Source organism: Heloderma suspectum, chromosome 4, assembly GCF_057233095.1.
Source record: "Heloderma suspectum isolate Gila_16-S chromosome 4, 16-S_ref, whole genome shotgun sequence".
NCBI classification, from domain to species: domain Eukaryota; kingdom Metazoa; phylum Chordata; class Lepidosauria; order Squamata; family Helodermatidae; genus Heloderma; species Heloderma suspectum.
Window position 1 is genome coordinate 311,246,115 of NC_139461.1, and position 26,439 is coordinate 311,272,553.

Below are 26,439 nucleotides of genomic sequence, written 5' to 3' on the forward strand. Positions count from 1 at the left end.
GTTTCCCGCGCTACAGCATGGAGCGGGAGCGGGCGCGGCCAAGTTGAGGACGAGCCCGCCCCGCCCCTCCAGGGGCTGGTCGTAAAGTCAGTGATCGAGGGGAAGGAGGAGCGGGCTCAAGCCGGAGACGGCCCCAAGCAGGGAACGGGGGGATTTTATGGGCCGCCTCGGGCCCCGTACTTCCGGCCGTCGCCATGGGGACGGGAGGCCGCGCTCGGCAATCCCCGGTTGCTAGGAGACGGCAGGAGACTCGGGGAAGGGTGGCGGGGAGCGCCAGGTAAATAGGCGGGGGCGAGGGGGGCGCCGACACCCCGAGGCAGCCTTCGCCAGCCCGGCGGCCCTCCAGCGGGGTCGGACTACAACTCCCAGCATCCCCAGCCAGCAGCGTTGACTGGGAGATGCTGGGGATTGCAGTCTGGGAGGTGCTGGGGTTTATACTCCAACGCATCTGGAGGGTGCCGGGTTGGAGAAGGCTGCCGCAGAACGTCCTGGGTAGGCTCCCAGTCCCCCCGGACTCCATCAGCAGTAAAGGGATAGCAGTATTGGCTGACCTTCGGCGCCAGCCTTCCCTGGCCACTCCACTCTGGCTGGGGATGATGGGAGTTGTGGCCTAACTCATCTGCAGGACACCAGGCCGAGGAAGGCTGCTAGTCCTGGTCCATAAATTGGAGGGCGGGTGTCCCTTAAACTGGGAAGCTGGGGCATGGCTTGTGCTGATTGTCAGCTGCCAGGCACCCAGCTTTTGGAGTAAAACTAGTAAAAATATATTGAGGGTCATGCCAGAGAAAGCCTGGGGTGAGAGAGGATGTGGGAAATAACTGCGGGTACCTCTGTGCTAAGATGGCTACCTGCCGTCTACTTCATTCCATTCAAGGGATTTTTATTGGCGGTGGTGGTTTTGTAGGGGAAGAGAAGGCCTACGGAGGCGTTACGGGGTGTGGATCTCACACGAGTAAATGCATTCAGAGCTAATTCCCACAACCACTTGGTGTTGTGTAAGTTGCCTTGAGTCTTTTTCGAGAAAGGCGTTGAAGACATAAAGTAATAATAATGCCCCCACTTTCCAGATTGTGCCACCTGTTTGTCATGAACACAAACAACTGCATATGGCATGCCACCAGTTAACTACATTAGAAAAGTGTGCAGTGGTACATGCCTGTGCCGAGTCATAGCCATAAGCATGGTGTCATCCACACAGGAAAAGGGCTGCATAAGAAGTAAGCAGCAGCACCTGAGGCAGGGAGGGGAAGTTTGTTGCTTTAGTTAGGTCCCTTCTTGGCTGCTTTTTGTCTACCAACCTTCCTCACAACCTTCTACTTCAGAGAAGACAAAACATAGCAACTGGCTGTGGTATTTGTGTGCATATGTGAATGTGGAGGATTCCTGAAAGGAGGTGCAAGGAGTGTTACATTTTAAAAAGAAAAGAGTATGTTTTGAAGAAACCCAGCTATAGTGGATCTCCTTATCAGGCACTTGTGAACGTCAGTAGGCCTCCTTCACGAAGGGATTTGCCATTTCCCCAGGCACTGAATTTTTCTCTTTCTCTCTGTATATATGTGTTCCTTTTGCAGTGGCCCTCCCTGGATCTAAAGATGTCTTTCAGGAATCCGCATATCCTGCCCAAGAGCGTCATCAGCACGTTAAAACAAGTTGTGAGTCTCAGAAGGGGAAAGAGGATAGCTTCACCAAAGAGAACAATATGGCAGCTAGTTGCAGCTCACCCACATTTCTTTCTGCCTTGAGCATATGCAAATAAGTATATGTTGTACTTGTGCATGTACACCCATGTGCATGATAGGGATAAAGGAGATCTATAGATGGATTCACACATTCGTTTTACCATGTCAAAGTCCATGGTACTTCCATGTCTATTAATCGCCATATGTGTATACAGACATGTCTTTGTGTGCATTTGTAGCAAATTGCCACTGAAAAGCAGCTGCAGGCCGTTTTTCAGTGGTATATTATCAGTAGTCACGGTACGGGCACATACGAGTGTGCCTGTTTGAATTTACATACATAACAAAACCCACATTTCTTTGTGTGTGAGGAAATATCCACTCCTCTTATTGTGTGAATAATGATCTCATCTGTAGTGAATATGAGTGGGAATGCTCTGAGAGCACCTTGGCTGATGACTGGTGGATTGGGAGGGATGAGAGGTTGCTGTCACCTATGGCATGAGTTAGGGTGGGGAGACCAGTGAAGTGACTGGTTAAATATTATAATTGTCCTGGTACTTGAACACAGTCGAAAATTGCCAAACTTTCCATTTAGTCAAGAATGGCCTGGAATGAGTGCAATCTATCTATTCATTGCATCATGGATCCCTTGACTGAATGGCAGGAATGATGGCCCTTGGTCGCCAGCTTTGCAGGTTTCAGGGCCAACCCCCCCCCCCCATTATTTATGACCAGGCACCCCCTGCGCTACATTGCTCTTGAGAGAGCTTCTGCCTTCTGCATTAAAAAGCATGGCCTAGATTCTCTTACTGGCCATTGACTTAGCAGTTGTCATTTCTGAACAGAAACACATTAGTGTTTGGGTGGAAGAATGAGGCAAACCGAAGCAATCGGTATGGTAACCCAGGGCTAGGGCTATTGGCTTGCCAAAACCTTATGTGGTGGCAGTGGCGGCGGATGCACTTTTAGTGTAGCGCCTACGCATCTGCAGTAAATACAAACACAGGCACACATTTGTGGTCCACACAGTTCCACCCTTCTCATAAAAGAACCATGGAGCTGGCTGGCACTGTTTCATAGGGCACATTACATGAAAAGGAATGCATGGATTGGCTTCCAAAAGTAGAACTTGAGGTTCCACCCAGCTGAATGACTGCCTGGCTACTTCAGAGGCGGTGGGACCTCTGTGGTGCCCCTGCCACCCTAGGAAGTGCGGAAGACTAGATTCCACTGTCCCCAGGTAGGCCAGGTAGCATATCCTTCACAAAGGAAGGCACTCTACATGTCCTTGGGGAACTTTGTTCTTAGGTCCTTTTTGGTGGGGGCATGGGAAGCTATTGTTCTACTGATTGTTGTCTGCTTCCTACCTATAAACTTGCATCATTCTCGTGCTGTGTTTAGGATTATAGCCAATGGCAAAGAGAAAATGTGGCTCAGAAACAAACATTAAAATTATCCTTGCCACCTGTTGCGTTACTGGAGTTGAAGAAGGAAGAAAACAAGAGGTCCCCACAGAAGTCAAAAGACAGGAGATCAGGTTGGGAAAGGGACTTGTATGCCTTGCAAGATGCCGATGTGCCCCGGTGGCTGGGGAACACGAGCGAGAGGGCTAGCCACTGTGGGAAGAGAATGCTGGGGTAGGCAGGCTTTTGGCCTGATCCTGCATGGCTGTGCTTACATTCTTATGCCTTGACCTCTGGGAGGAGGAATTGGTAGCTACACCAAACATTTCTGGACTGGAGGATCTTTCAGCCTATCCAGTCCAGGAGACTTTCATGTCTTCCTGAAGTCTCCTTTTCTATAATTTGCAGTCATGGATTGTTTCCTCCCCTGCCATGTTTTGCACAGTAGCTGTAAACTGGGCAGTGCCACAAGGAAATAATGTCGTATTCTGTTTTAGTGGGGGGAAAGGGTTTCGGCTTCAGTTCGAAGGTGACAGCATCCATGAGACAGAAGCCCGTTTGGCAACAAACCACAACAAAGGAAATGAAGATGGCAAAGAGCTTGGAGAACATCAAAATTCTGCAGGTACATGAAGGAAAAGTCCTAAGTTGAAACTCTGGGATCTGGTGCTATTGATACAGACTTAGGGTGGTCTAGTACAGAGCCTGGTGTTTGGTGCTTGTGTGCATGTGCAGAATTCAAATGGTCCCTTGCAGAGTTGTAACCAGAAGCCCCACATTTGGTGACTGGAAACCACCTGTGCAATTTACATGGAACACAAAAGGGAACAGGAGGTGAAGGGGGCTGGAGCAGTCCAGGGCTTTCAGCATATTAGGGATGGGATTGGCACTGGAGCAGAGAAGAGGTGAGCCATTTGTAACCCCCTTCCTTCAAAAATGCTGCAGCGGCTTTCCAAGAGCAGGACAATCAGCCTGGAAGAATTAAAGCACCATTCTAACGTTCTCTTGGAGAAGAACAAGGGGCTTGTGGAGCAGATCAAGGACACAGATGCCGACACCGCCAAGCGTGCCCGGGACCTTCTCCAGCAGTATGATATGTTTGGGGTAAGGCTTGGTTTGGTTTGCAGATGGAAGTGCGGGCAGGATCCATGGGTGCAGAATGTCCAGACTCCATGTGTGTAGGTTCTAGCTTCTTCCAAGGCCAATCTCAGAGATGGAACTTTCAGGTCACGCCTGAAATTAATACGACAATAATTCCGATGGCCATTATTTCCATACTCCTGACTGGACACTTCAGTGCAAAGTCGGGAATGTGGGAAGTGTCTTGGGAAAAGGAGGTTCCCCCCCAGGATACCCTGCACTCATTGTAGGTGGCCACCCACGCAGACTGCACAACCCACCCACGTCCTGCACCGGCCCCTGTCAGTCTCACTGAGTGAGAGTTGCCAGTGATGGCCAAATAACTTTGGACTGATATCGGAGCCGTATGGCTATACACTGTGGGTAACTGGCATGAAAGGGGAGCTCCTGAAAACCAGCCCTTCCCTTGAGTGGCTGGCTTTCCTGTGCTTCTAAAATCATAGGAACTTGAAAAATGTTAAGAACATAGATGGTCCCATTGGTCCATCTAGCTCACTATTGCCTGGCTGGTTCCATGGTTCCAGGCAGGAGTCTTTCCCAGTCCTACCTGGAGATGCCAGGGATTAAATCTGGGATGCTTTGCATGCAAAGTATGTACTTTGCGTGCAATGTGTATTATTAGATTACAAGCTGCCCGCCTGCAATATCCTCCATCCCTTGTTCCCTGTCATTGGCTGGCCTGCTGTGATGTCATGGAACATTCACAAGCATTGTAAGCTAGTAAAAGATGTGCCTATAGAAAACATTCTTACGCTTGTTTATTCCAGAGTAACTCTCACTGTGTTCAATGAGGCTTACTCCCTAGTAAGTGTGTTTAGAATTGCAACCAAAATTGTTGTGAGGCAGAAATGGAGTGAACAAATAATAGAGAGGTGAGTGAACAGGTAGTCAGGAAGCTAATCAAGAAGGGGACCAATGTAGGAGTGCAGAGTAAACAGGAAGTAGGTACCTGGGAAGAGGGATTGAAGTGAAAAAGCCAGCCCAGTCTTTGGGGTGCAGGTCAATATTATCAAGATTTTGAGACCCATGAGATGCACAATCCCACCCCTCAGCAGCCTGTGTTCTGTTTTGCCACCCTCCAGCCTCTGCTCCATTCCCTCCTTTATCTCATGCAGGCCATAGAATCATATAATAGTAGGGTTGGAAGGGACTTTGTTGTTGTTCAGTCGTTCAGTCGTGTCCGACTCTTTGTGACCCCATGGACCATAGCACGCCAGGCCTTCCTGTCCTGCGCTCTCTCCCGGAGTGTGCTCAAGTTCATATTCATTGCATCGGTGATGCTATCTAGCCATCTCATCCTCTGCCGTCCCCTTCTCCTTTTGCCTTCAGTCTTTCCCAGCATCAGGGTCTTTTCCAGAGAGTTTTCTCTTCGCAATAGGTGGCCAAAATATTTGAGCTTCAGCTTCAGTATCTGTCCTTCCAATGAGCAGTCAGGGTTGATTTCCTTTAGTATGGACTGATTTGACCTCCTTGCAGTCCAGGGGACTCGTAAGAGTCTTCTCCAGCACCACAGTTCGAAAGCATCAATTCTTCGGCGCTCAGCCTTCCTTATAGTCCAGCTCTCACAGCCATACATTACTATTGGGAAAACCATAGCTTTGATTAGACGGACCTTTGTCGGCAAGGTGATGTCTCTGCTTCTTACTATGCTGTCTAGGTTTGCCATAGCTTTCCTCCCAAGGAGCAAGCGTCTTTTAATTTCATGGCTACAGTCACCGTCTGCGGTGATCTTGGAGCCCAAGAAAGTAAAATCTGTCACTGCTTCCATTTCTTCCCCTTCTATATGCCAGGAAGTGATGGGGCCAGATGCCATGATCTTCGTTTTTTTAATGTTGAGTTTCAAACCAGCTTTTGCACTCTCCTCTTTCACCCTCAACAAGAGGCTCTTTAGATCGTCTTCGCTTCCTGCCATTAGGGTGGTATCGTCTGCATATCGGAGGTTGTTGATAATTCTCCCGGCAATCTTAATTCCGACCTCTGATTCATCCAACCCGGCATTTCTCATGATGTACTCTGCATATAAGTTAAACAAGCAGGGTGACAATATGCAGCCTTGTCGTACTCCTTTCCCAAATTGGAACCACTCGGTTGTTCCATGTCTGGTTCTTACTGTTGCTTCTTGACCCTCGTACAGGTTTCTCAGGAGACAGGTAAGGTGGTCTGGTACTCCCATCACTTTCAGAATTTGCCACAGTTTGTTGTGATCCACACAATCAAAGGCTTTAGCGTAGTCAATGAAGCAGAAATAGACGTTTTTCTGGAATTCTCTTGCTTTCTCCATGATCCAGCGAACGTTGGCAATTTGATCTCTAGTTCCTCTGCCTCTTCGAAACCCAGCTTGTCCTTCCGGTAGTTCTCGGTTCGCATACTGCTGAAGCCTAGCTTGTAGGATTTTGAGCATCACCTTGCTGGCATGTGAAATGAGCGCAATTGTGCGGTAGTTTGAACACTCTTTGGTGTTGCCCTTCTTTGGAATTGGAATGTAAACTGACATTTTCCAATCTTGCGGCCATTGTTGAGTGTTCCAAATTTGTTGGCATATTGAATGCAGCACTTTAACAGCATCATCTTTTAGGATTTTAAATAGCTCAGCTGGAATACTGTCATCTCCGCTAGCTCTGTTGTTAGTAATGCTTCCTAAGGCCCACTTGACTTCACTCTCGAGGATGTCTGGCTCAAGTTCAGTGGCCGCGCTATCATGGCTATCAGGGACATTCAGATCTTTCCTGTATAGTTCTTCTGTGTATTCTTGCCACCTTCTTAATCTCATCTGCTTCTGTGAGGTCCCTGCCTTCTTTGTCCTTTATCATGCCCATCTTTGCACAAAACGTTCCCTTGAGATCTCCGATTTTCTTGAAGAGATCTCTAGTCTTTCCCATTCTGTTGTTTTCCTCGATTTCCTTGCATTGTTCATTTAAGAAGGCCTTCTTGTCTCTCCTTGCTATTCTCTGGAACTCTGCATTCAGTTGAATATATCTTCCCCTTTCTCCCTTGCTTTTTGCTTTCCTTCTTTCTTCAGCTATTTGTAAAGCCTCATCAGACAGCCACTTGGCTTTCTTGCATTTCTTTTTCTTTGGGATGGATTTCGTTGCTGCCTCCTGAACAATGTTACGGACCTCCATCCATAGTTCCTCAGGCACTCTGTCTATCAGGTCTAATCCCTGAAATCTATTCCTCACCTCCACTGTATATTCATAAGGGATATGATTTAGGTCATACCTGAATGGTTTAGTGGTTTTCCCTATGTTCTTCAATTTAAGCTGAAATTTTGCAAGAAGCAGCTCATGATCTGAGCCACAGTCAGCTCCAGGTCTTGTTTTGACTGACTGTATAGAGCTTCTCCATCTTTGCCTGCAAAGGACATAATCAATCTGATTTCGATATTGACCATCTGGTGACGTCCATGTGTAGAGTCGCCACTTGTGCTGTTGGAAAAGAGTGTTTGCTATGATCAGCGTGTTCTCCTGGCAAAACTCTATTAGCTTTTGTCCTGCTTCATTTTGTGCACCAAGGCCATGCCTGCCTGTTATCCCAGTGATTTCTTGACTTCCTACTTTAGCATTCCAATCCCCTATGATGAAGAGGACATCTTTTTTTGGTGTTAGTTCTAGAAGGTGTTGTAGGTCTTCATAGAACCGATCAACCTCAGCTTCTTCGGCATCAGTGGTTGGGGCATAGACTTGAATTACTGTGATGTTGAATGGTTTGCCTTGGATTCGTACTGAGATCATTCTATCGTTTTTAAGATTGTACCCCAGTACTGCTTTTCCCACCCTTTTGTTGACTATGAGTGCTACTCCATTTCTTCTAAGGGATTCTTGCCCACAATAGTAGATATCATGGTCACCTGAATTATTCGCCCATGCCTGTCCATTTTAGTTCGCTGATTCCCAAGATGTCGATGTTCAATCTTGCCATCTCATGTTTGACCACCTCTAGCTTACCTTGATTCATTGATCTGACATTCCAGGTTCCTAAACAATATTGTTCTTTACAGCATCGGATTTTCTTTTCACCACCAGACACATCCACAGCTGAGTGTCCTTTCGGCTTTGACCCAGCCGCTTCACTCTTTCTGGCGCTACTTGGAAATACCCTCTGCTCTTCCCCAGTAGTATATTGGACACCTTCCGACCTGAGGGGCTCATCTTCCGGCGTCATATCTTTTAGCCTTGTGATACGTTCCATGGGTTTTTCTTGGCAAGAATACTGGAGTGGGTTGCCATTTCCTTCTCCAGTGGACCACATTTTGTCAGAACTCTCTGCCATGACCTGTCCATCTTGGGTGGCCTTGCACGGCATAGCTTATGGCTTCACTGAGTTATGCAAGCCCCTTCGCCACAACAAGGCAATGATCCATGAAGGGGGGAAGGGGCTTACAAGACCACTGAGTCCAACCCCCTGCTTAATGGAGGAATCCAAGTCAGAGCATCCCTGACAGATGGCTGTCCAGCCTTGTCTTGAACGCCTCCAGTGTGGGAGAGCCCACTACCTCCCTAGGGAATTGGTTCCATTGTCGTATTGCTCTAACAGGACGTTTTTCCTGATGTTCAGCCGGAACCTGTCTTCCTGTAACTTGAGCCCATTATTCTGTGGCCTGCATTCTGGGATGATCGAGAAGAGATCCTGGCCTTCCTCTCTGTGACAACCTTTCAAGTACTTGAAGAACGCTCTCATATCTCCCCTCCGTCTTCTCTTCTCAAGGCTAAACATGCCCAGTTCTTTCAGTCTGTCCTCATAGGGCTTTGTTTCTAGTCCCCTGATCATCTTCATTGCCCTCCTCTGAACCCTCCAGCTTGTCTGCATCCTTCTTAAGGTGCGGTGCCCAGAACTGGACACAGTACTCCAGATGAGGCCTAACCAGTGCTGAGTAGAGGGGGATTTGTACTTCCCGGGATTTGGAAGCTATGCTTCTATTAATGCAGCCCAAAAGAGCATTTGCCTTTTTTGCAGCCTCATCACATTGTTGGCTCATATTCAGCTTGTGATCGACAACAATTCCAAGATCATTCTCGCATGTAGTGTTGTTGAGCCAAGTATCCCCCATCTTGTAACTGTGCCTTTGGTTTCTTTTTCCTAGGTGCAGAACTTGGCATTTATCCCTATTAAATGTCATTCTGTTGTTTTCTGCCCAGCACTCCAGTCTATCAAGATCACTTTGAATTTTGTTTCTGTCTTCCAGGGTATTAGCTGTCCCTCCCAATTTTGTGTCATCTTCAAATTTGATCAGCATTCCCTGTGCCTCGTCATCGAAGTCATTAATAAAAAATGTTGAAGAACACTGGGCCCAGGACTGAGCCCTGCCTTTGCCAGGGGGGTCATGGACCCTCTTTTGGGTGAAGACTGAGCCAAAGTAGGAACTGAGCACTTCTGCATTTTCTTTGTCATCTGTTATCATTTTGCCATCCTTATTTAATAGCTGAACCACCATTTCTTTCCTCTGTCTTTTACTATGCACGTAGCTGAAGAAAGCTTTTTTGTTGCTTTTAGCCTCCCTCGCTAACCTCAGCCCGTTCTCAGCTTTAGCCTTCCTGACGCCATCCCTGCAATTCTATGCTACCTGCCTGTATTCTTCCTTTGTTGCTTGGCCTTCCTTCCACTTCCTATATGTGTCCTTTTTTGTTTTCAGGTCATCTCTAAGCTTTTTGTGAAGCCACATTGGCTTCTTCTGTTGTCTTCCACCTTTTTTTCTTGTTGGAATTGTTTGCAATTGTGCCTTGAGAATTCCCTTTTTTTCTCACCCATCTTGGACTCCTTTTGTCGTTAGAGTCGCTTGCCATGGGACCTTACTGATCATTGTTCTGAGTTGATTAAAATCAGCTTTCCTAAAATCCAGGGTACGGGTTTGGCTACACTTGGCTTTTGCTTCCTTTGGAACCATGAACTCAAGTATAACATGGTCGCTTTCCCCCAAAGTTCCTGTAACTGCTACTTTACCCACTAAGTCATCTCTGTTGGTTAGGATCAAGTCAAGGATAGCCAATCCTCTAGTTCCTTCCTCTGCTTTCTGTAGGAGGAAATTATCCGCCACACAAGTCAGGAATTTCCTGGAGGGGCCGTGTTTTGCAGAATTTGTCTCCCAAGAAATATCAGGGTAATTGAAATCCCCCGTTACTACTACATCATGCTTCCTTGAAACATTGGCAATTTGCTTTTCAAAAGTTTCATCCTCGTCTTCTCCTTGATTGGGTGGCTGGTAGTAGACTCCGACCACCAGGTTCCTTTTATTCTTTGCTGCATTTATTTTAACCCAGATGGTCTCGATGGGGCTACCAAGCTCATCCTCTTGTATTTCTGTGCAAGAGATAGGTATTTTTCACATATAGTGCAACCCCACTTCCCTTTCTGTTCCTCCTGTTCTTTTTGAACAAGTTATATCCTTCAATTGCTGTATTCCAGTCATGAGAGTCATCCCACCAGGTCTCAGTTATACCTATCAAGTCATAATTTCCCTCCTGTATTAAGAGTTCAAGTTCGTTTTGTTTGTTTCCCATACTCTGGGCATTAGTGTATAGACATTGAATACTATGTACTTTGTAGTCTTGCTTTCTTCCTACATGTTTCTGAAGACTGTTATTGGGTGCTGTTTGAGCTGTTCTCTCCATTGCAGTGCATGAGTCTTCGCCCATTGTTACCCCCAACTTTACATCTCCCCTCCCCGTAGGATTCAGTTTAAAGCCCTCCTGATGAAGTTCTTCATGGTGTGGCCAAACACAGTCTTCCCAGCCTTTGTGAGGTGTAGCCTGTCCCTTGCCAACAATTCATTTTCCAGGAAGTATAGCCCGTGGTCCCAGAATCCAAATCTCTCTCGTCGGCACCACCTTCGTAGCCAGTCATTCAACTGGAGTATTTTTCGTTTTCTTTCTATCCCTCTTCTAACTACTGGAAGGATCCTGTAGTGTGTTTTCCCCTGGCTCCTCTTCAGCTTGTATTTCCTCTGCCCTAGCATGTGACTGGGAGAAGGGATGGGGAGTTAGAGGGGGCAAGTCTTCATTTCTCCCACTTGTAGCACACAGACTGCCTAAGGAGGTGGTTCTTGTAATGTAATTCCTGCTGACTTTCTTGAACTGGGAACTATATGTGGCTTGTGAGCCACAGTTTGGCCACTCCTCTCTGAGCCTCTTGGGCTATCCTGAGCGACCGGAGCCTGTTGCTTGTGTCTCCACAGACAATCATCACAACTCTTCGGGACTCAAGTCAGAACCAAGTTGGGGTAGCCAAAGCAGAACTCCAGGCAACAGAGAAAATGGTGGAGAAGAATATTGGAAGTAAGCAATACTCCCCCCCCCCCCGCTCCCAGCTGAGTGGGACAGAGAAGAAGCCCAGGCCAGTAGACCCAAGGTCACATGATTTGGCACAGTTTTTGAAGGCCTAACTGCAGTGGAGAGTGTTCCAAACAGCAGTATTACCTTGACTGGCACTTTCAGGTGGGTCTCACTTATCACATGTCTCTTGTTGTAAAAGGGACACAGAATATAGTTATGAGAACCCCAGGCGATATCCTGGCAATCCAAGCCTACCTCCATAAAGATGGAGAGACCAAGGAGAATCTTTCCTTTGGTGGGAGGGACCATAGCTCAAGAGAAGAGCACTTGTTTTGTATGCAGAGGGTCCTAGGATAAGTCCCTGGCATCTCCACTCAAAATGACCAGGTATCAGGTGACGAGAGTGACCCCACCTGGGACCTTGGAGAGCCTCTGTCAGAGTAGACAGCACTAGGCTGGATGGGCAGATACCTGCTGTAAGACCGTTCCTGGTGTACTCCTGTCTGTGGGAAAGATTGCTCTTCAGAAGTCATGCAGCAGCATTTTAAGGCAGCTGAGGGGTGGACGCCAGTGCTCCTATCTCACAGCTTTGTGACGTGCACATTGCCACCTTCATTGCATACGAGGCTCCTTGGCCTCCAGTTCCCAAGCCTTGGAACTATATGGCTTCTAAAGATGGGAGAAAATATCTTTGCACCCTGCAAGAAGAAGCAGCTCCTATCTAGAGGTGATACAAATGGGTTTCAAGGTGTCCAGCCATTAGGAAGGGATCTTAGGCAAAGAAATTACAAGAATTCTTTAAAAGCATCCTTTCCTAGGTCCAGTTGGCACTGGAGAGAGGGACTGTGGCTAGTGAACTGTTTCTCTTGTGGCTATGGTATTTTCTCTCCATGACCAGAGAATTTTGCCCTTGTAAAGGAGACCTTGCATGTCTTTAAGGGTTTTTTCCCCCCTGTGGCTTCTGCCTCTCTATTTTTATTGTATGTTTTACTGAATGTATGGTTTTATATTGTATTAGTGTGACTTTAAATTGTGAGCCCTTCTGAGTAGTACATGGGCAGCAGAAGGGCATGATATACATTTCTAATGAAATAAAATGTCACAGAATAGGCTCACGGTAGCCTCAATATGGCCCTGTGCCATCCCTTCGGGATTTGCCTCAGGCGTCTTCTCCTTGTTGTTGTATTTGCCCCCAAGAACTGGATCTGGAGATGAAGCGCCTGAATACCAAAGTGCATGCCCTCCAGGAGGAGCTCAATGTCCTCCGAACATACATGGACAAAGAGTACCCGGTGAAAGCCGTGCAGATTGCCTCCCTGATGCGCAGCATCCGGAACTTGAGTGAAGAGCAACAGGTGTGGGAAGGAGGCCTTTGCTGGCCTCCGTCTGTCTTGCTGGGGCAGGGCTGGCAGCACATAGCCCATCTAATCTGTTCTCTTGTACCACCATCTCCAGGATGAATTGGAGGATATCGAGGATCTGTCCAAACGGTTCTTGGAAACGTTAGCGGGGAAAGTGTGGGAGGAGCAGGAGCACATTTTACAGGACCTTGCAGAGGTGAGTGGGATAGGTCTGGATCTCTGCGCTGTGCCTGAAAGCTGGTGCGAATGGGGCTGGGAGGGGCTGCCTTGCGCTCTGTGCCACAAAGAGCCCAGATTCTGCACTCCTCTCCCCATACATTTCCATGCATGTTCTTCCTTTCATTGTAAAACAAAATCCTTTGAAAAATTCTCATAACCCCCTGAAAACAGCAGCAAGAGATAAAAACAGCCCCATGCCACCTTCTTTGGGCGCTAGACGTCTGGGGGAATAAAGAAGTTAAGAGAGATGTAGCAAGCAGCTCTCACTGGGGAAGGCATTCTACCTCATGTGGGCTGCATGTGTGTAATGTATCCAGACATCCTCACTTGGCAAGCTTTACCCAGGCCCACGCGTGGGGTGGAGGCGTGTGAGTGTGCATGTGGACACTTTGTATGGGCCCCGAGGCCTGGCGAGGACCTGTCCTGTCCTGAGCTGTAAGCTTGTTACCATGAGGGAAAAAATGAGGCTAACTTGTAGATCATGCCAGAGGATATGTATGCAAACTCATTTCCCTATATCTCAACGGGGGCATAGATTATGTAAGATCTGGTGAGATTTGCTGGAGCCAATCAAAAGCAGTGTTAGAATGGAACAATCAATGTTCTGGACAGGGAGCGGTTGCTGGCCCCTCCGCTCGAAGGGAGGGAGAGAGCTCAGAGCGCGCAGGGGCTTGTGCACAAAACTCTAGGACAGCCTTCCCCAGCCTGGTGTCGTCCCGATGTATCGGACTACAGCTCCTGGCATCCCAGAATTGTAGTCCAACAGGTCTGGAGGACACTGCGTTGGGGAAGGCTGCTCTAAGACTTTTATTTTGAGAGCGAGAGAGATGTGACACCATGACCTGGTTCAGGCTACAAGACAGCCCACCGTGGGTGAATTAATATTAGGAATATGCAAGCCCCGGCCAGGGGTTGCCATGGCTTGTCGTGTCATCCAAACCCAGCCATGGGGGTTGTTGAGGGTTAAACACCCCTTGCAGAACTCATGGTCTGTTTTAGGGTTATGTGAAGGTTGTTTGCCTGCAATGAAATTTTGAAGAGAGAGAAGGAAGGGAACAAAGAGCTCCTTGTGAAATACTGCTATTTCACACAGCATCTGATTTTACTGCCCCGAACTGGAACCTTTGGATTCTGCAGAAGTTTAGTAGCTTGAGTACAGCAAAGGAGCCAATCAGCCTCCACAAACTTCTTTCTCCCCCTCCACTTTAATTTCTCCTAAATAGCTGTGGGACTCAAATAATCCCAAAGGAAGGATTAGGACTATGTGGTGTCAAGATCGAGAAACTGCTGGGGCTTTTAAATAGGTTCTACAGTTTTAAAAAAGCTAGAAAAAGCCCTCAGCCACCTCACCTCATAAAGTTCATTTAAGTACATGCAATCCTTACAAACCCTCCACAGCCTCCTAAATTCCTCTGAAGTACTACCTCTCTGAAAGGAGCCACTTGGCTTAGGGAATTCTCTCTACCCCCCCACCCACGTGCACATTTCCAATCACCATTCTTCTTTCTTCTTCCCTCCCCTCCCCTATCCTGTCCTTTCTTTCATTCTCTCCTTTATTCCACCCAGAGCATATCTTGGGGAATTCCGAAAGAGAATTCTCTTCGGTGGGCAAGAAAGGTTCTGAACTGTATTTGACTTTATACAAACAGACAAGAGGGTTGCTTTTTCGCCTTCTCACTCAATCCTTTGAGAAAAGTGGGTTCACATGGTTGCAGAGAAACAAATCTGGGGCTGTTTTGTTTGTCAGTTGCCATTATCCAGCTATAGGGAGGGCTGTAGCTCAGTGGCAGAGCCCCTGCTTGGTATGCAGAAGGTCCCATCTTCAATCCCCAGCAGCATCTCCAGGTAGGGCTAGGAAAGAATTCTGCCTGAAGCCCTGGAAAGCCACTGCTGCCAGTCAGTGTCAACAATACTGCACTAGATGGACCCAGGGTCTGACTCAGTATAAGGCAGCTTCCTATGTTCCTGTGAACAGAAAGGTTTAATAAAAATAGGAGTTTGGGGTTTGTTTTTTAAGTGGAGGGGAGATAAATATTGCTAATTTATCCAATCCTATGTATGCCTATTGAGGAGCCCCATTATGTTTAATGAGGCTTGCCCTCAGGAAAGTGTGCATGGGATTCCAGCACAAGTTACTTTTGCAGGGAGGTTTGTACCTGGATGTTCTGCATGTTTACTCAGAAATAAGTCCTGAGCTGTGAGCATGGTACTGCAGCCTTAATACAGTGCCTACCCAATTCTGTCTAATGAATTAACTACCCTTTCAGCTCAGTCCCATGCATATTTTGTCATTTGTGGGTTTGGGGCTTTGTTTTGTTTTTGCATGAACTCTAGCTTCAGTGGTGAGGGAAAGACACTTAGTGTATGCTCAGAGTTTCTCCATAGCTTAGCCCTAGTTTTGAAAACAGACTCATTGGCTGAATCCTGGTGAAGTCTTGGCACAAATGAAGTTATGGGAGGAAGATACAATGAGAGTTTGTGCATAACAAGGAGGAGGTAGAGATTAGTTGCACAAAACAAGACATCTGTTTTGAAGAAGAGTTGCTGGAGGATGGAAGGATGAGGAGGGATGGTTGCATGGAGGGGAATAGAATTTGAAGGGGGAGAATGTAAGTGCTCAGTGGTGAAAGAAAAACATTCTGCACATGCTCAGAGGCACTCTCTATTTAAGAACATAAGAAGAGCCGTGCTGCATCAGACCAAGGTCTATCTAGTCCAGCATTCTGTTCACACAGTGGCCAACCAGATGCCCACAGGAAACCCACAAGCACGACATGAGTGCAATAACACCTTTCCACCCATGTTCCCCTGCTGCTAACATTGGTGAAATGTAAATCAATTCTAGTCATTCTAAATTAGAATGCATGTATATCCTTCAGAAACTTTGCAGATTTCTTGCCTGGGGGACACCTCTAATGACCTGTGCATTTTCTTACAAATTTACCCAAAAACTATTGGGGAAGGGGTGAATGGGAAAGCAAATCACTCCCTCCCCCAAACTGGAGACCCCCCCTTCCACATGTACTGCTGCACCTATCCTTCTGAAACTTTGCTGGTTTCTTACTTAGGGCAACTGTAGGCTGTCTGCAATTTTCAGAACAATGGTCCACAAGGTACATAGGGAGGTAAGTATGTCTTTTGGAGACCTCAAAATGTCAAGGCCACCCTTGCACAAAAAACCTTGTAGCTATCATTCTGAAATTTGGCAGACATGATCTCCTCTGATGGGGCAATGAATCCTGAAATTTTTATCCAATTCTTCCAAGGAATAAAAAACGTTATTGGCAGTTCCCTTTAAACGAAAATATAAACCCTGCACCTATTTTTCTGACATTGGGCAGGTGTAATCCCCTTCTAGGGGGCCACTATGCCTGAAATTATCCAGTTCTGACCAAGATAAAAAAGTTACAGGTCTTTTTTTCTAATTTCCCATGGTAGTCAACAGGAAGCATAAAGACTCATTTTTCCAAACCTTGATTTAGGTTTGGTGCTGAGCTGAAGTGGTCCAACTACAAATTGGCCAGAGCAGAAGTGGGATGTTTTCCAAAATGCTAAATCGGGGTCTGAGTTGAAGTGGGGTGGTGGGTCAGTGCACACTTATGTATGTATGTATGTAATCTATACACACACGCAAGCACACTGCATGCACGCACCACACACACACACACACACATACATACATATATATATTTGACGTGCGCTTAGACTCATATATGTGTGTGTGTGTGTGTGTATATATGTGTGTGTGTGTGTGTGTATATATATGAGCAAATTTGTGTTATGGTCCTGTGCCCCTGATCTTTTAAGACGGTAGCAACGCCCCTGGCTTGCATGATCATAATGGCAGCCGGCACGCAGTGCAGCTCCTTGTGGGTAAATGAACCCATAACAGGCTGTCGTGTTGTGTGAACCTGGCCCTGTAACATACTCTCAAGAAATACAAGTCCCAGAGTTTCTTAGTTGCTGCAGGAGCCAACAGGCTGCAGGAGGCAGGGACAAGCATCGGTGAGATCTGAGGGACAAGAGGGAAGGAGCCAGTGATAGGATGTACAGGCCCCAGAACATATTTGAGAAAATGCGTTCGGCCTCTTGTCTGCAGATTGCATAGAAGAACTGACATGAGACCCCAGGATCAGGAAACAGTGTCCAAAGGGTATCTGTCATGTTGGTATAATTAATACAGATGCAGTCTATACTTCCATATCTGGCTGCAACCAGAAACGTACAGGGGTTAAACAAAATAATAAATCCTCCAATTTTTCAGAACTGAGAAGGCCTTTCATCAGGGAAAGAGGGAAGGGGTCCCATGTGACAAGTTTGTACCGGACCCAGAGAATGTATGGTTGTGCACTGGCTTTTTAATATTGAGGTTTCGCGGGGCTGTAACGGCCTGAAGGAGACAAGCAAGGGGTAATACATGTCGCCGGGCTGAGCAGCCTGACCCACCCAGGCCCCCCACAGCAGCTGCTTGCTCCAGAGCTATTAACAATGCGTGTGAGGGGATTAACAATTCCCTCCCCCTTCATTGCTGTTCCAGTCAAATCCATGGACCACTGCAACTGTTTTCAAGTAAAAGCAAATCATAAGGAGATCCGATTACAGATCTCCCATGTATGTATGTATTTATTTATTTATTTATTTATTTATTTATTTCATTTCTATACCGCCCAATAGCCGAAGCTGTCTGGGCGGTTCACAAAAATTAAAACCAAACAACACACAATAAAACAATTTAAAATATATAGAACATTAAAACCACAATATAACAATACAACCACAATAAAACCTAGCAGCAGTGCAGGAGTTTAAAATACAGATTTAAAACAACAAAGATAAAAATTTAGAATGCTAAAATGCCTGGGAAAATAAAAAGGTCTTCACCTGGCGCCGAAAGGAATACAATGTAGGCGCCAGGCGAACCTCACTAGGGAGCTCATTCCAGAGCCGGGGTGCCACAGCAGAAAAAGCCCTCCTCCTAGTAGCCACCCGCCTCACTTCCTTTGGCAGGGGCTCACGGAGAAGGGCCGCTGATGATGATCTTAAGGTCCGGGCAGGCACATATGGGAGGAGGCGATCCTTCAGGTAACCTGGCCCCAAGCCGTTAAGGGCTTTGAATGTTAACACCAGCACTTTGAATTGGGCCCGGAAATGGACTGGCAGCCAGTGCAGCTGGAAAGTACTGGCGTAATATGAGCTCGCAGTCCAGTCCCTGTTAACAATCTTGCTGCCCTATTTTGGACCAGCTGAAGTTTCCGGACCGTTTTCAAAGGCAGCCCCACATATAACGCATTGCAGTAATCCAGACGAGAAGTTATCAGAGCATGGATAACTGTAGCTAGGCTATCTCTGTCCAGATAAGGGCGTAGTTGGTATACCAGCCTAAGCTGATAAAAAGTGCTCCGTGCCACTGAGTTCACCTGTGCCTCAAGTGACAGTTCTGGATCCAAGAGCACCCCCAAACTACGAACCTGATCCTTTAGGGGGAGTGCAACCCCCTCCAGAACAGGTTGAATATCACCTAGCCGGGCAGATGAACCACCCACTAACAGTACCTCCATCTTGTCTGGATTGAGTTTCAGTTTATTGGCCCTCATCCAGTCCATTACCGTGCCCAGGCACTGATTCAGAACAGCCACTGCCTCACCTGGTTTTGATGAGAAAGAGAGGTAGAGCTGGGTGTCATCTGCATATTGATGGCACCTCAGCCCACACCTCCGGATAACCTCCCCCAGCGGTTTCATGTAGATGTTAAACAGCATGGGGGATAAAATAGAGCCCTGTGGAACCCCATGGCACAATTGCCATGGCACAGAGCAATAATCCCCCAGCACCACCTTCTGGAATCGGCCATCCAAGTAGGAGCGGAACCACTGTAGTGCAGTGCCTCCAACTCCTAACCCAGACAACCTATCCAGAAGGATACCATGGTCGATGATATCGAAAGCCGCTGAGAGGTCCAGGAGAATCAACAGGGTCGCACTCCCCCTGTCCCTCTCCCGGCAGAGGTCATCCCACAGGGCGACCAAGGCAGTTTCTGTTCCAAAACCAGGCCTGAAGCCCGATTGAAATGGATCTAGATAATCCGTTTCATTCAGCAGTGCCTGGAGCTGTCCTACAACCGCCCGCTCAAGCACCTTGCCCAGGAAGGGGACGTTGGCCACTGGCCTATAATTGTTAACATCCTCTGGGTCCAGGTTAGGCTTTTTCAGGAGTGGTCTAATTACTGCCTCTTTAAAAGCGGCAGGCACCACTCCCTCTCTCAAGGAGGAATTTACAACCTCCTGGACCCAGCCAGACAACCCCTCCTTGTTTGATTTAATAAGCCATGAAGGGCAAGGGTCGAGCACACAAGTGGTCGATCGGACTTGGCCAAGCACCTTGTCCACATCCTCAAGCCTCAGTAACTGAAACTCATCCAATAAAACTGGACCAGACGGTGCTCTGAACGCCTCTACCAATGGAACTGCATTAATAGTGGTGTCCAATTCATGACGAATCTGAGCAACTTTATCCTCAAAGTGCTGTGCAAACTTGTCACAGCATGCTACCGAGGGTTCCACCGTCTCTCTCCCTGGCCCAGAATGTAACAGGCCGCGAACCATTCGGAAAAGCTCTGCCGGACGACACTGAGAAGATGCAATGCTGGTGGAAAAGAACTGTCTCTTTGCCACCCTCACCGCCACAGAGTAGGCTCGATAGTGGGCTCTTACCTGTGTTCGGTCAGACTCAGCACAAGTTTTCCTCCACCTGCGTTCTAGCCGTCTCCCCTCTTGCTTCATTGCCCTCAGCTCAGGTGTATACCAAGGAGCTGGCCGGGCTCTGCTCAGAGGGAGAGGGTGCTTGGGCGCGATCGTGTCAACCGCCCGAGTCATCTCTGCATTCCACAGAGCAACCTGGGCTTCGACAGGAGCACCAGCCATACCAGCAGGAAAATTCCCCAGAGCCCTCTGGAATCCATCGGAATCCATTAATCTCCGGGGGCGGACCATTTTAATAGGTCCCCCACCCTTGCAGAGGGGAAAGGTCGCCAGGAGTCTAAACCTCAGCAGGAGGTGATCTGACCATGACAAAGGGACAGATGTTAATTCCTCCACTTTCAGATCACCATCCTCCTGCCCAGTCGAGAAAACCAGATCAAGCGTGTGTCCTTTTATATGCGTTGGGCCGATGACATGTTGGGACAGCCCCATGGTTGTCATGGCGGCCATGAAGTCCTGAGCCGCCCCGGATACAGCGGCCTCGGCATGGAAGTTGAGATCCCCCAGGACCATCATCCTAGGGGTCCTCAACACCAAGTCCGAGACCACCTCTGTCAGCTCAGGCAGGGAGTCTGATGGGCAGCAGGGTGGGCGGTACACCAACAGAATCCCTAATCTGTCTCGGATACCCAACACAAGGTACAGACACTCAAGATCTGCACTCGAATGAGCAGGAAGCCTAGAGAGGGAGATTGAATTCCTATAGACCACGGCAGCCCCCCCTCCCCGGCCCTCGAGTCGGTCTTGGTGCTGCAATGAGTACCCAGGGGGGCACAGCTGGGAGAGAGTGACCCCTCCCAGTTCCCCCACCCAGGTTTCAGTAATACATACCAGGTCAGCCCCCTCATCCACAATCAAATCATGGATGAGGGAGATTTTATTTTGGACCGAACTGGCATTCAGCAGCAGCACCACCAGACCCGAGGGCAGACTGGTAAGGCTGCCAGGAACCATCAGGTTGTGGGAAGAACCAGAAGAGGGGATAGCCATAAAGTGTCTAGCCCCTCTTCTCCTCAGCTGGGCTGTTAATCCCCCAATGCCATACCTCCCCCTGCCCGTGACCACAGTTATGGTGGCACCTCCCCGACCCCCTGAGTTGCTCAATGGTCCTCCCAGGCACATATTAAAATGTTAAGATATAAAATATATAACAATATAAAAGGAGATAAAAGAGAGCAGCAGCTAAGAAGGAGCAAATAAAATCTACGTTTGCCCCTTTCTCCCTGGTCTTTACAGCTGCTGCCCTCTGCTGCTGCTATCTGCTGCTGGTATCTGTGGCTGCTGATGTCTCTGGATGAAAGCCCTGGCTCAGTATAAAGCCTCAGCCCGGTGCCCTCCAGATGTGTTAGGCTACAACTCCCAGCATCCCCTAGCCAGCATGGCCATTGGAGGGCACACATCTGGAGGGCACAGGGCTGAGGAAGGCTGGTATAAAACAACCGCATACATATATATGCATTCAAAAGTTTGAGAAACTGGAGCAGAAGTTGCAGTGGGAGTAGATTGGGATGCTGACAGCCAGCTTGGGAGGGCAGATGGCTGAACTTCAGCTTTGCTTGCTCTACTGTAAGGCTGCATCCCACATAATAGCTGCTTTTTTCTTTCCCCTGACATGGAGATCGATAGCCTTGGAAAAATAAATTTATTTATAATGTATGGGTGGAAGTGGCGAAGTATCTTTTGGATCCCAGGTGTTTGGATTGGCAGTCTGATATACTTGATCTCCCCTATGTAGAACACACTTGATAAGGCCTTGGTTTCCACCCAAAAATCCCTCTGGGGTTTGGGGTGCCCTCCACTCGCCTGGCATTGCCTTCCGAGATCCCTTGAATCCTGAATGGCATCTTTCCCTTTTCTGTACAGAAGAAGTTGATGCAGTACCAGGATGGCCTTGAACAGATGAATAGGAACAACATGGAACTGAGAAGACAAATAGAAACGCAGAAGGAGGCAAGAGGTTTGGGGCCTGCAGCAAATGGCTTGGCAGGGGATTGTACGATGTCAGGGCTACCTGGGTGTTACACCCTTTGCTCACTGGGCCTCCACTTAACTGCCAACTTCCCTGGGAATAATCTCACAGCTGGAGCCTGGAATGAGTTCAGCAAATGCCTCATACAGGGCATAAGGGCAGATGGGTCCTTGGTGTGGAGGCACGTGCAGCTACCGTTTGGGAGAAGATGTTCCCTTTGAGCTGACTGTGAAGTGTGGATTATAGCTGGAAAGTATGAAATATTTGGGGATGGCATATATCCTGCATCTTTGTCTTGGCTGGACAGTAGTAGCTAAGCTTAGACTGGGGATGTGCCGCAAGCTGAAAGGAAGAGAAGCGCTTTCTCAGTGGGTTCAGCTTCTACCTGCAGGAGCTCAGGAGGGGGCAGTAAGGCATCTTAACACACCCGAGTCACCTGCAAAGCTCTGATCTGGAGGCCCAGTTCATAGGGAATTGGAGCTGCAGGGGGGTGGGGGTGGGGGTGAACTAGAGCATGGAAAGGGAAGGTGCTTAGGGCCTGACCAGGGGGATTGGAATGCATCCTGGCTTGCTCATTTCTCCTTTAACTCTTTCAGATAATTGATGAATTGGTGAAAGAAATCAAGGAGTTGCACAGGAGCATCATAAAGCTTCACCACTCCATGGGGGACCCGCGGGATGTGATATTTGCAGATGTCCTTCTCCGCAGACCCAAGTAGGTCCTTTAGCCTATGTCCCAAGCAGTTGGACTGGCCGAGTGTGCCTTGGGTCACGCCTTCATGCTGTAAGCTAGGGGTGGGCAACTTGTAGGCCAAAACATCTGGAGGGACACAACTCCCATCAGCCTTAGCCAGCATAGCCAATGGTGAGGGATTATGGGAGTTGTAGGCCAAAATATTTGGAGGGCCACAAGTTGTTCACCCCTGCCCTAAGCACTGAGTGTTCCTTTCCCCCCTGCAACATGCTTTGCATTGTATTAACAAAGGGGTCCTTCTCAGCCCCACTTTGGTTACTGATCCTTCTGCAGCTAATGCATCTCCACCAGGAAAATAAATTGATTCCCCCTACCAACCCCATGTCATTTTGAAAATCTTGGCTTTCAGATAATGGATTGTGTCTCCTATTCTGAGTTTGCATGTCCATTTAGTCAGTGGGAGGCAATTGTGCCACTTTGGTTCAAGTCATACATGCCATCAGCTTCCTGTTGGCAATCCAGGATCACCCATTCCGTATCGGACAAGGGACACCGTGCCTTTGTTATTCCTCTGCTGCTTGCAGCAAGTTCTCATTGCTTCCCAAGGCTTTTGTGCTTTTGAGGGGCAACAGAGTTCCTCTGTCCCAATGTGGGCCTCATTTCTTCCTTACTCTTTCCCTCCAGATGCACCCCAGATATGGAGATTGTCCTCAACATCCCAACAGATGAGGATTTCCCCCTGTAGTTGCCGGAAATGTGATTGGAATGGCACACCTTGAGCATGCAAGTGCATCCTTGTAGACCGCAGCTGACCAGTTTCCTTCCTGCTTTGCTGAGCCATATTAGAAATCAGCACCATGGAGGGTGCTGATTTCCAGCCTCCAGGCTGGAGTTTTGAATCCTTCTGGCTAAGACCTATTGGAGTGGCGTCTCTCTGACCTCCCCCTCCCCCCAATATCTCAGAATTCCGTTCCATTAAAGATAGCCCTACCTGATCTAAGCGAGTCAGTGCTTCAGATAATCACAATGACACCATGAGTAGCTGTACCTTTGCCGGTGCTGTATCTCCTTCATTGTGCCCTTGTTGCATAACTCAGAGGACTCAAGGGCCCTCTCAGAGGCGTACTGGACGTTATGTCCTTCTCCATAAAACTTGTGGGTGTGAGGACAACCAGGGGGCACTTCCAGATCTCCCTTCCCTGCGTTCTTTGGTCACTACAAGCAGGAAGTATTTTGGGGAGCCACAGTCACCGCCACCTTTTATAGGGGATGCCTGGAGTGAGCACAGCGAGCTAGACCTGTGACTGCCTACGGGCCTACACTGGTCCTTGTCAACTGGAGCAACTGGGATGGAGTCCAGGTACTCCTCACACTGGAGCACGTGAAGCTGCCTTTTACTGCAGGCCAAATGAGACGTGCTGCTAACTTGTATTACTGCATTTAACATGCACTGTTCTTGTAATGGAAACAGCTGCGGGGGAGGGGGCGCTGGCTGAGCAGGATAGAGAGCGCCGTGGGCAGCGAGGGCAAGTCTGTCTCTTCCTTCCCCCATCCCCAAGACCAATGGGAGCTTTCCTCCTAATGCAAGTAGCATGTTGGAAGGAGGGCAGTTTTCAGTGGGTTTGCAGCAGGGAAGACAGGGTTAAAACTTCCCTGCGCGCTGTAGTCCCAGTCCCACTTCTTCCCCACCCCTGTAGTGGCTGTTTCTTTTTTTATGTGCACATTAAATGCAATAATGCATTTAAAGTCACGGGTAGTTTGGCACTGACTCAGACCCACCGATAATATTTTGCCCAATATTGTATGCTCTAACTGGGTGAGGCACACGTTTCTCCCAGGCTACCTGAGATCCTTTTTAACTGGAGATGCTGGGAATCGAACCTGGGACCTTCCTCCTGCATGTGTTTCCCACCACAGAGCTATAGCCCCGTCCTCTGCATCTCACTGTTTCTGCACTGAAGGGAGGGGAAGTGCTGAAGCATCGCATTCGCAGCCCATCCCTAAAAATAAGAGACTTTGGGATGATTCTCCACTTTGCCGTGTTCAGCGGGCAACTGCACAAGCAAGCCGGGCAGTTGCTTGGGATGACTTCATTTTTAGAAGGGCAAGCAAAGCGAGGGGTGCTCCGAGGGGAGGTCCTGGCATCCTCTGTGGCGCTGCAGGGGATCTGGGATCCTGTGGCGCTGATGCTTTGGGCGCCAAATTGCCATGGCCCAGGGAGTAGTTCTAGGAGAAGCCCATGAGCGGCGGTAGGGGCTGGTGTGTCTGGGTCTGTGGGAACATTCATTTATTTATTTGCTGTACTTTTAAGCCACCTGATAATCGAAGTTCTCTGGGCGGTGTACAATACATTAGAAACACAGTACAAACATTAAAACAAAAAATAAAAACCGCAGAAGAAAACCAACAGTGAAGAATAAAACCTTTACAAAGTCATAAAACCAAATTAAATCCACTGGAAAAATAGAGTACTAAAAGCATGGAAAACAGTTCTTAAAGTGCTAGGAGAATAAAAAGTTTTTACCTGGCACCAGAAAGACATAGGTGGCAGGTGATCCTCTCTGGGCAGAGCATCCCACAAAGGGGGCGCCACCACTGAAAAAGCCCTCTCTTGTCGCCTTGCCGCATTTGGTGGGGGCACCTGGAGGAGGGCCTCAGATGATCTTCCTGTCTGGATATGTAAATATTGGGGGGGGAGATATTCCTTCAAGTAACCTGCCCCCAAGCAGTTTAGGGCTTTAAAGGTTAAAACCAGCACTTTGAATTGGGCTTGGAAATGGATTGGGACCACATCGGACAGGGACTCTGCAATGTGCAGAAGCTATATGTCCCTTCCCACAGCTCGGGCACACAGTGTGCACATTCAAAATGTGCTTTTACAGCCATGGAAACCCCAAAACATATTTTTATTATACCCAAGCTTCCATCGGATGGAAACATCTTCCAGTGTATTCCAACATCTGACTGCAGCCTCTTCATCTGCCGCTGGGTGGAGACTGTTGGCGTTCTCGCTGGCTAAAGAGATGAGGGGGTTCTCCCTGGCCTTTAAAAAGATGTGCATGTGCTCACTGCTATCGCACTAACCCTATTGTAAGTTCAATACATATACGAGGAACACGTTCTTTACAGTGAGAACAATCCATAATTCTTGTTAAGCCCTTAAGAGCCATGCTTGTTACCTAATTGTCATCTGAGCAGCCTCCTGTTCCAATTTATTATTTAAATGCCATAATTGTACATGGTGTCTTACAGAGAGGGGGCAGGGAGAGACAAGAATAGCAAGGGAAGGATCTGGGGAAATCCCATTGTCCATGTTTAAGCTCAGTCACTGTTGGGAATGAGGATGACGGTGCTGTACCCAAGGTCTTGCGGAAAAGGTGAGTTTTCAGAGAGGGCTTTAAGGGATGAAGTTCATAAAGACATCAAAAGAGAGCCAGTGGTGTAGTGGTGAGAGTGCTGGACTGGGAGCTGGGAGATCTGTGTTCTAGGCCCCACTCAGCCATGGAAGCTCACTGGGTGGCTTTGGGCCAGTCACAGACTCTCAGCTCAACCTACCTCACAGGGTTGTTGTGAGGATAAAATGGAAAAAAAGGAGGATAAGGTAAGCCGCCTTGGGTTCCTTGCAAGAGGAAAAAAAGGCAGGATATAAATGCAATCAATCAAAAGAGCCCTGCTGGATCAGACCAAAGGCTCATCCTGTTTCCCACAGCAGCCAACCAGATGCCTCTGGGAAATCCTCAGGTGTTCTGGCTCCCCAACAGCTGGGATTAGAGGTAGACTGTTTCTGTATTTGGAGGTTCCATTTATCTGACATGATGAAGACCCCCTGGGTAGATCTATTTCTCTCCATGAATCCATCTAATCCCCTTTAAAGCCATCTACGGTAGTGACCATAGCACACCTTGTGGGAGGGAGTTCCATAAGTTAATTATGAATTACTTTCTTGAG

At 48.1% G+C, this 26,439-nt stretch overlaps 1 protein-coding gene across 2 annotated transcripts; it reads left to right on the plus strand.

Moving 5' to 3' along the window:
- Positions 1-89: 89 nt before the first annotated feature.
- On the plus strand, positions 90-24,864 carry C4H20orf96 (chromosome 4 C20orf96 homolog). Of its 2 annotated transcripts, none has more exons than XR_014790788.1 (11): positions 90-277; positions 1,572-1,652; positions 3,084-3,219; positions 3,583-3,710; positions 4,031-4,189; positions 11,394-11,493; positions 12,688-12,845; positions 12,946-13,047; positions 21,692-21,785; positions 22,394-22,512; positions 23,176-23,488. XR_014790788.1 is itself a non-coding variant. In XM_084854523.1 (11 exons), exons 2-11 carry the CDS (start codon positions 1,593-1,595, stop codon positions 23,234-23,236), a joined length of 1,110 nt encoding a protein of 369 aa, XP_084710649.1. In that variant the 5' UTR covers positions 90-277; positions 1,572-1,592; the 3' UTR covers positions 23,237-24,864. The 2 variants fall into 2 exon arrangements, 1 of the variants encoding a protein (XP_084710649.1); XM_084854523.1 differs by having other exon boundaries at positions 21,692-21,778; positions 23,176-24,864.
- The last annotated feature ends 1,575 nt before the right edge of the window (positions 24,865-26,439 follow it).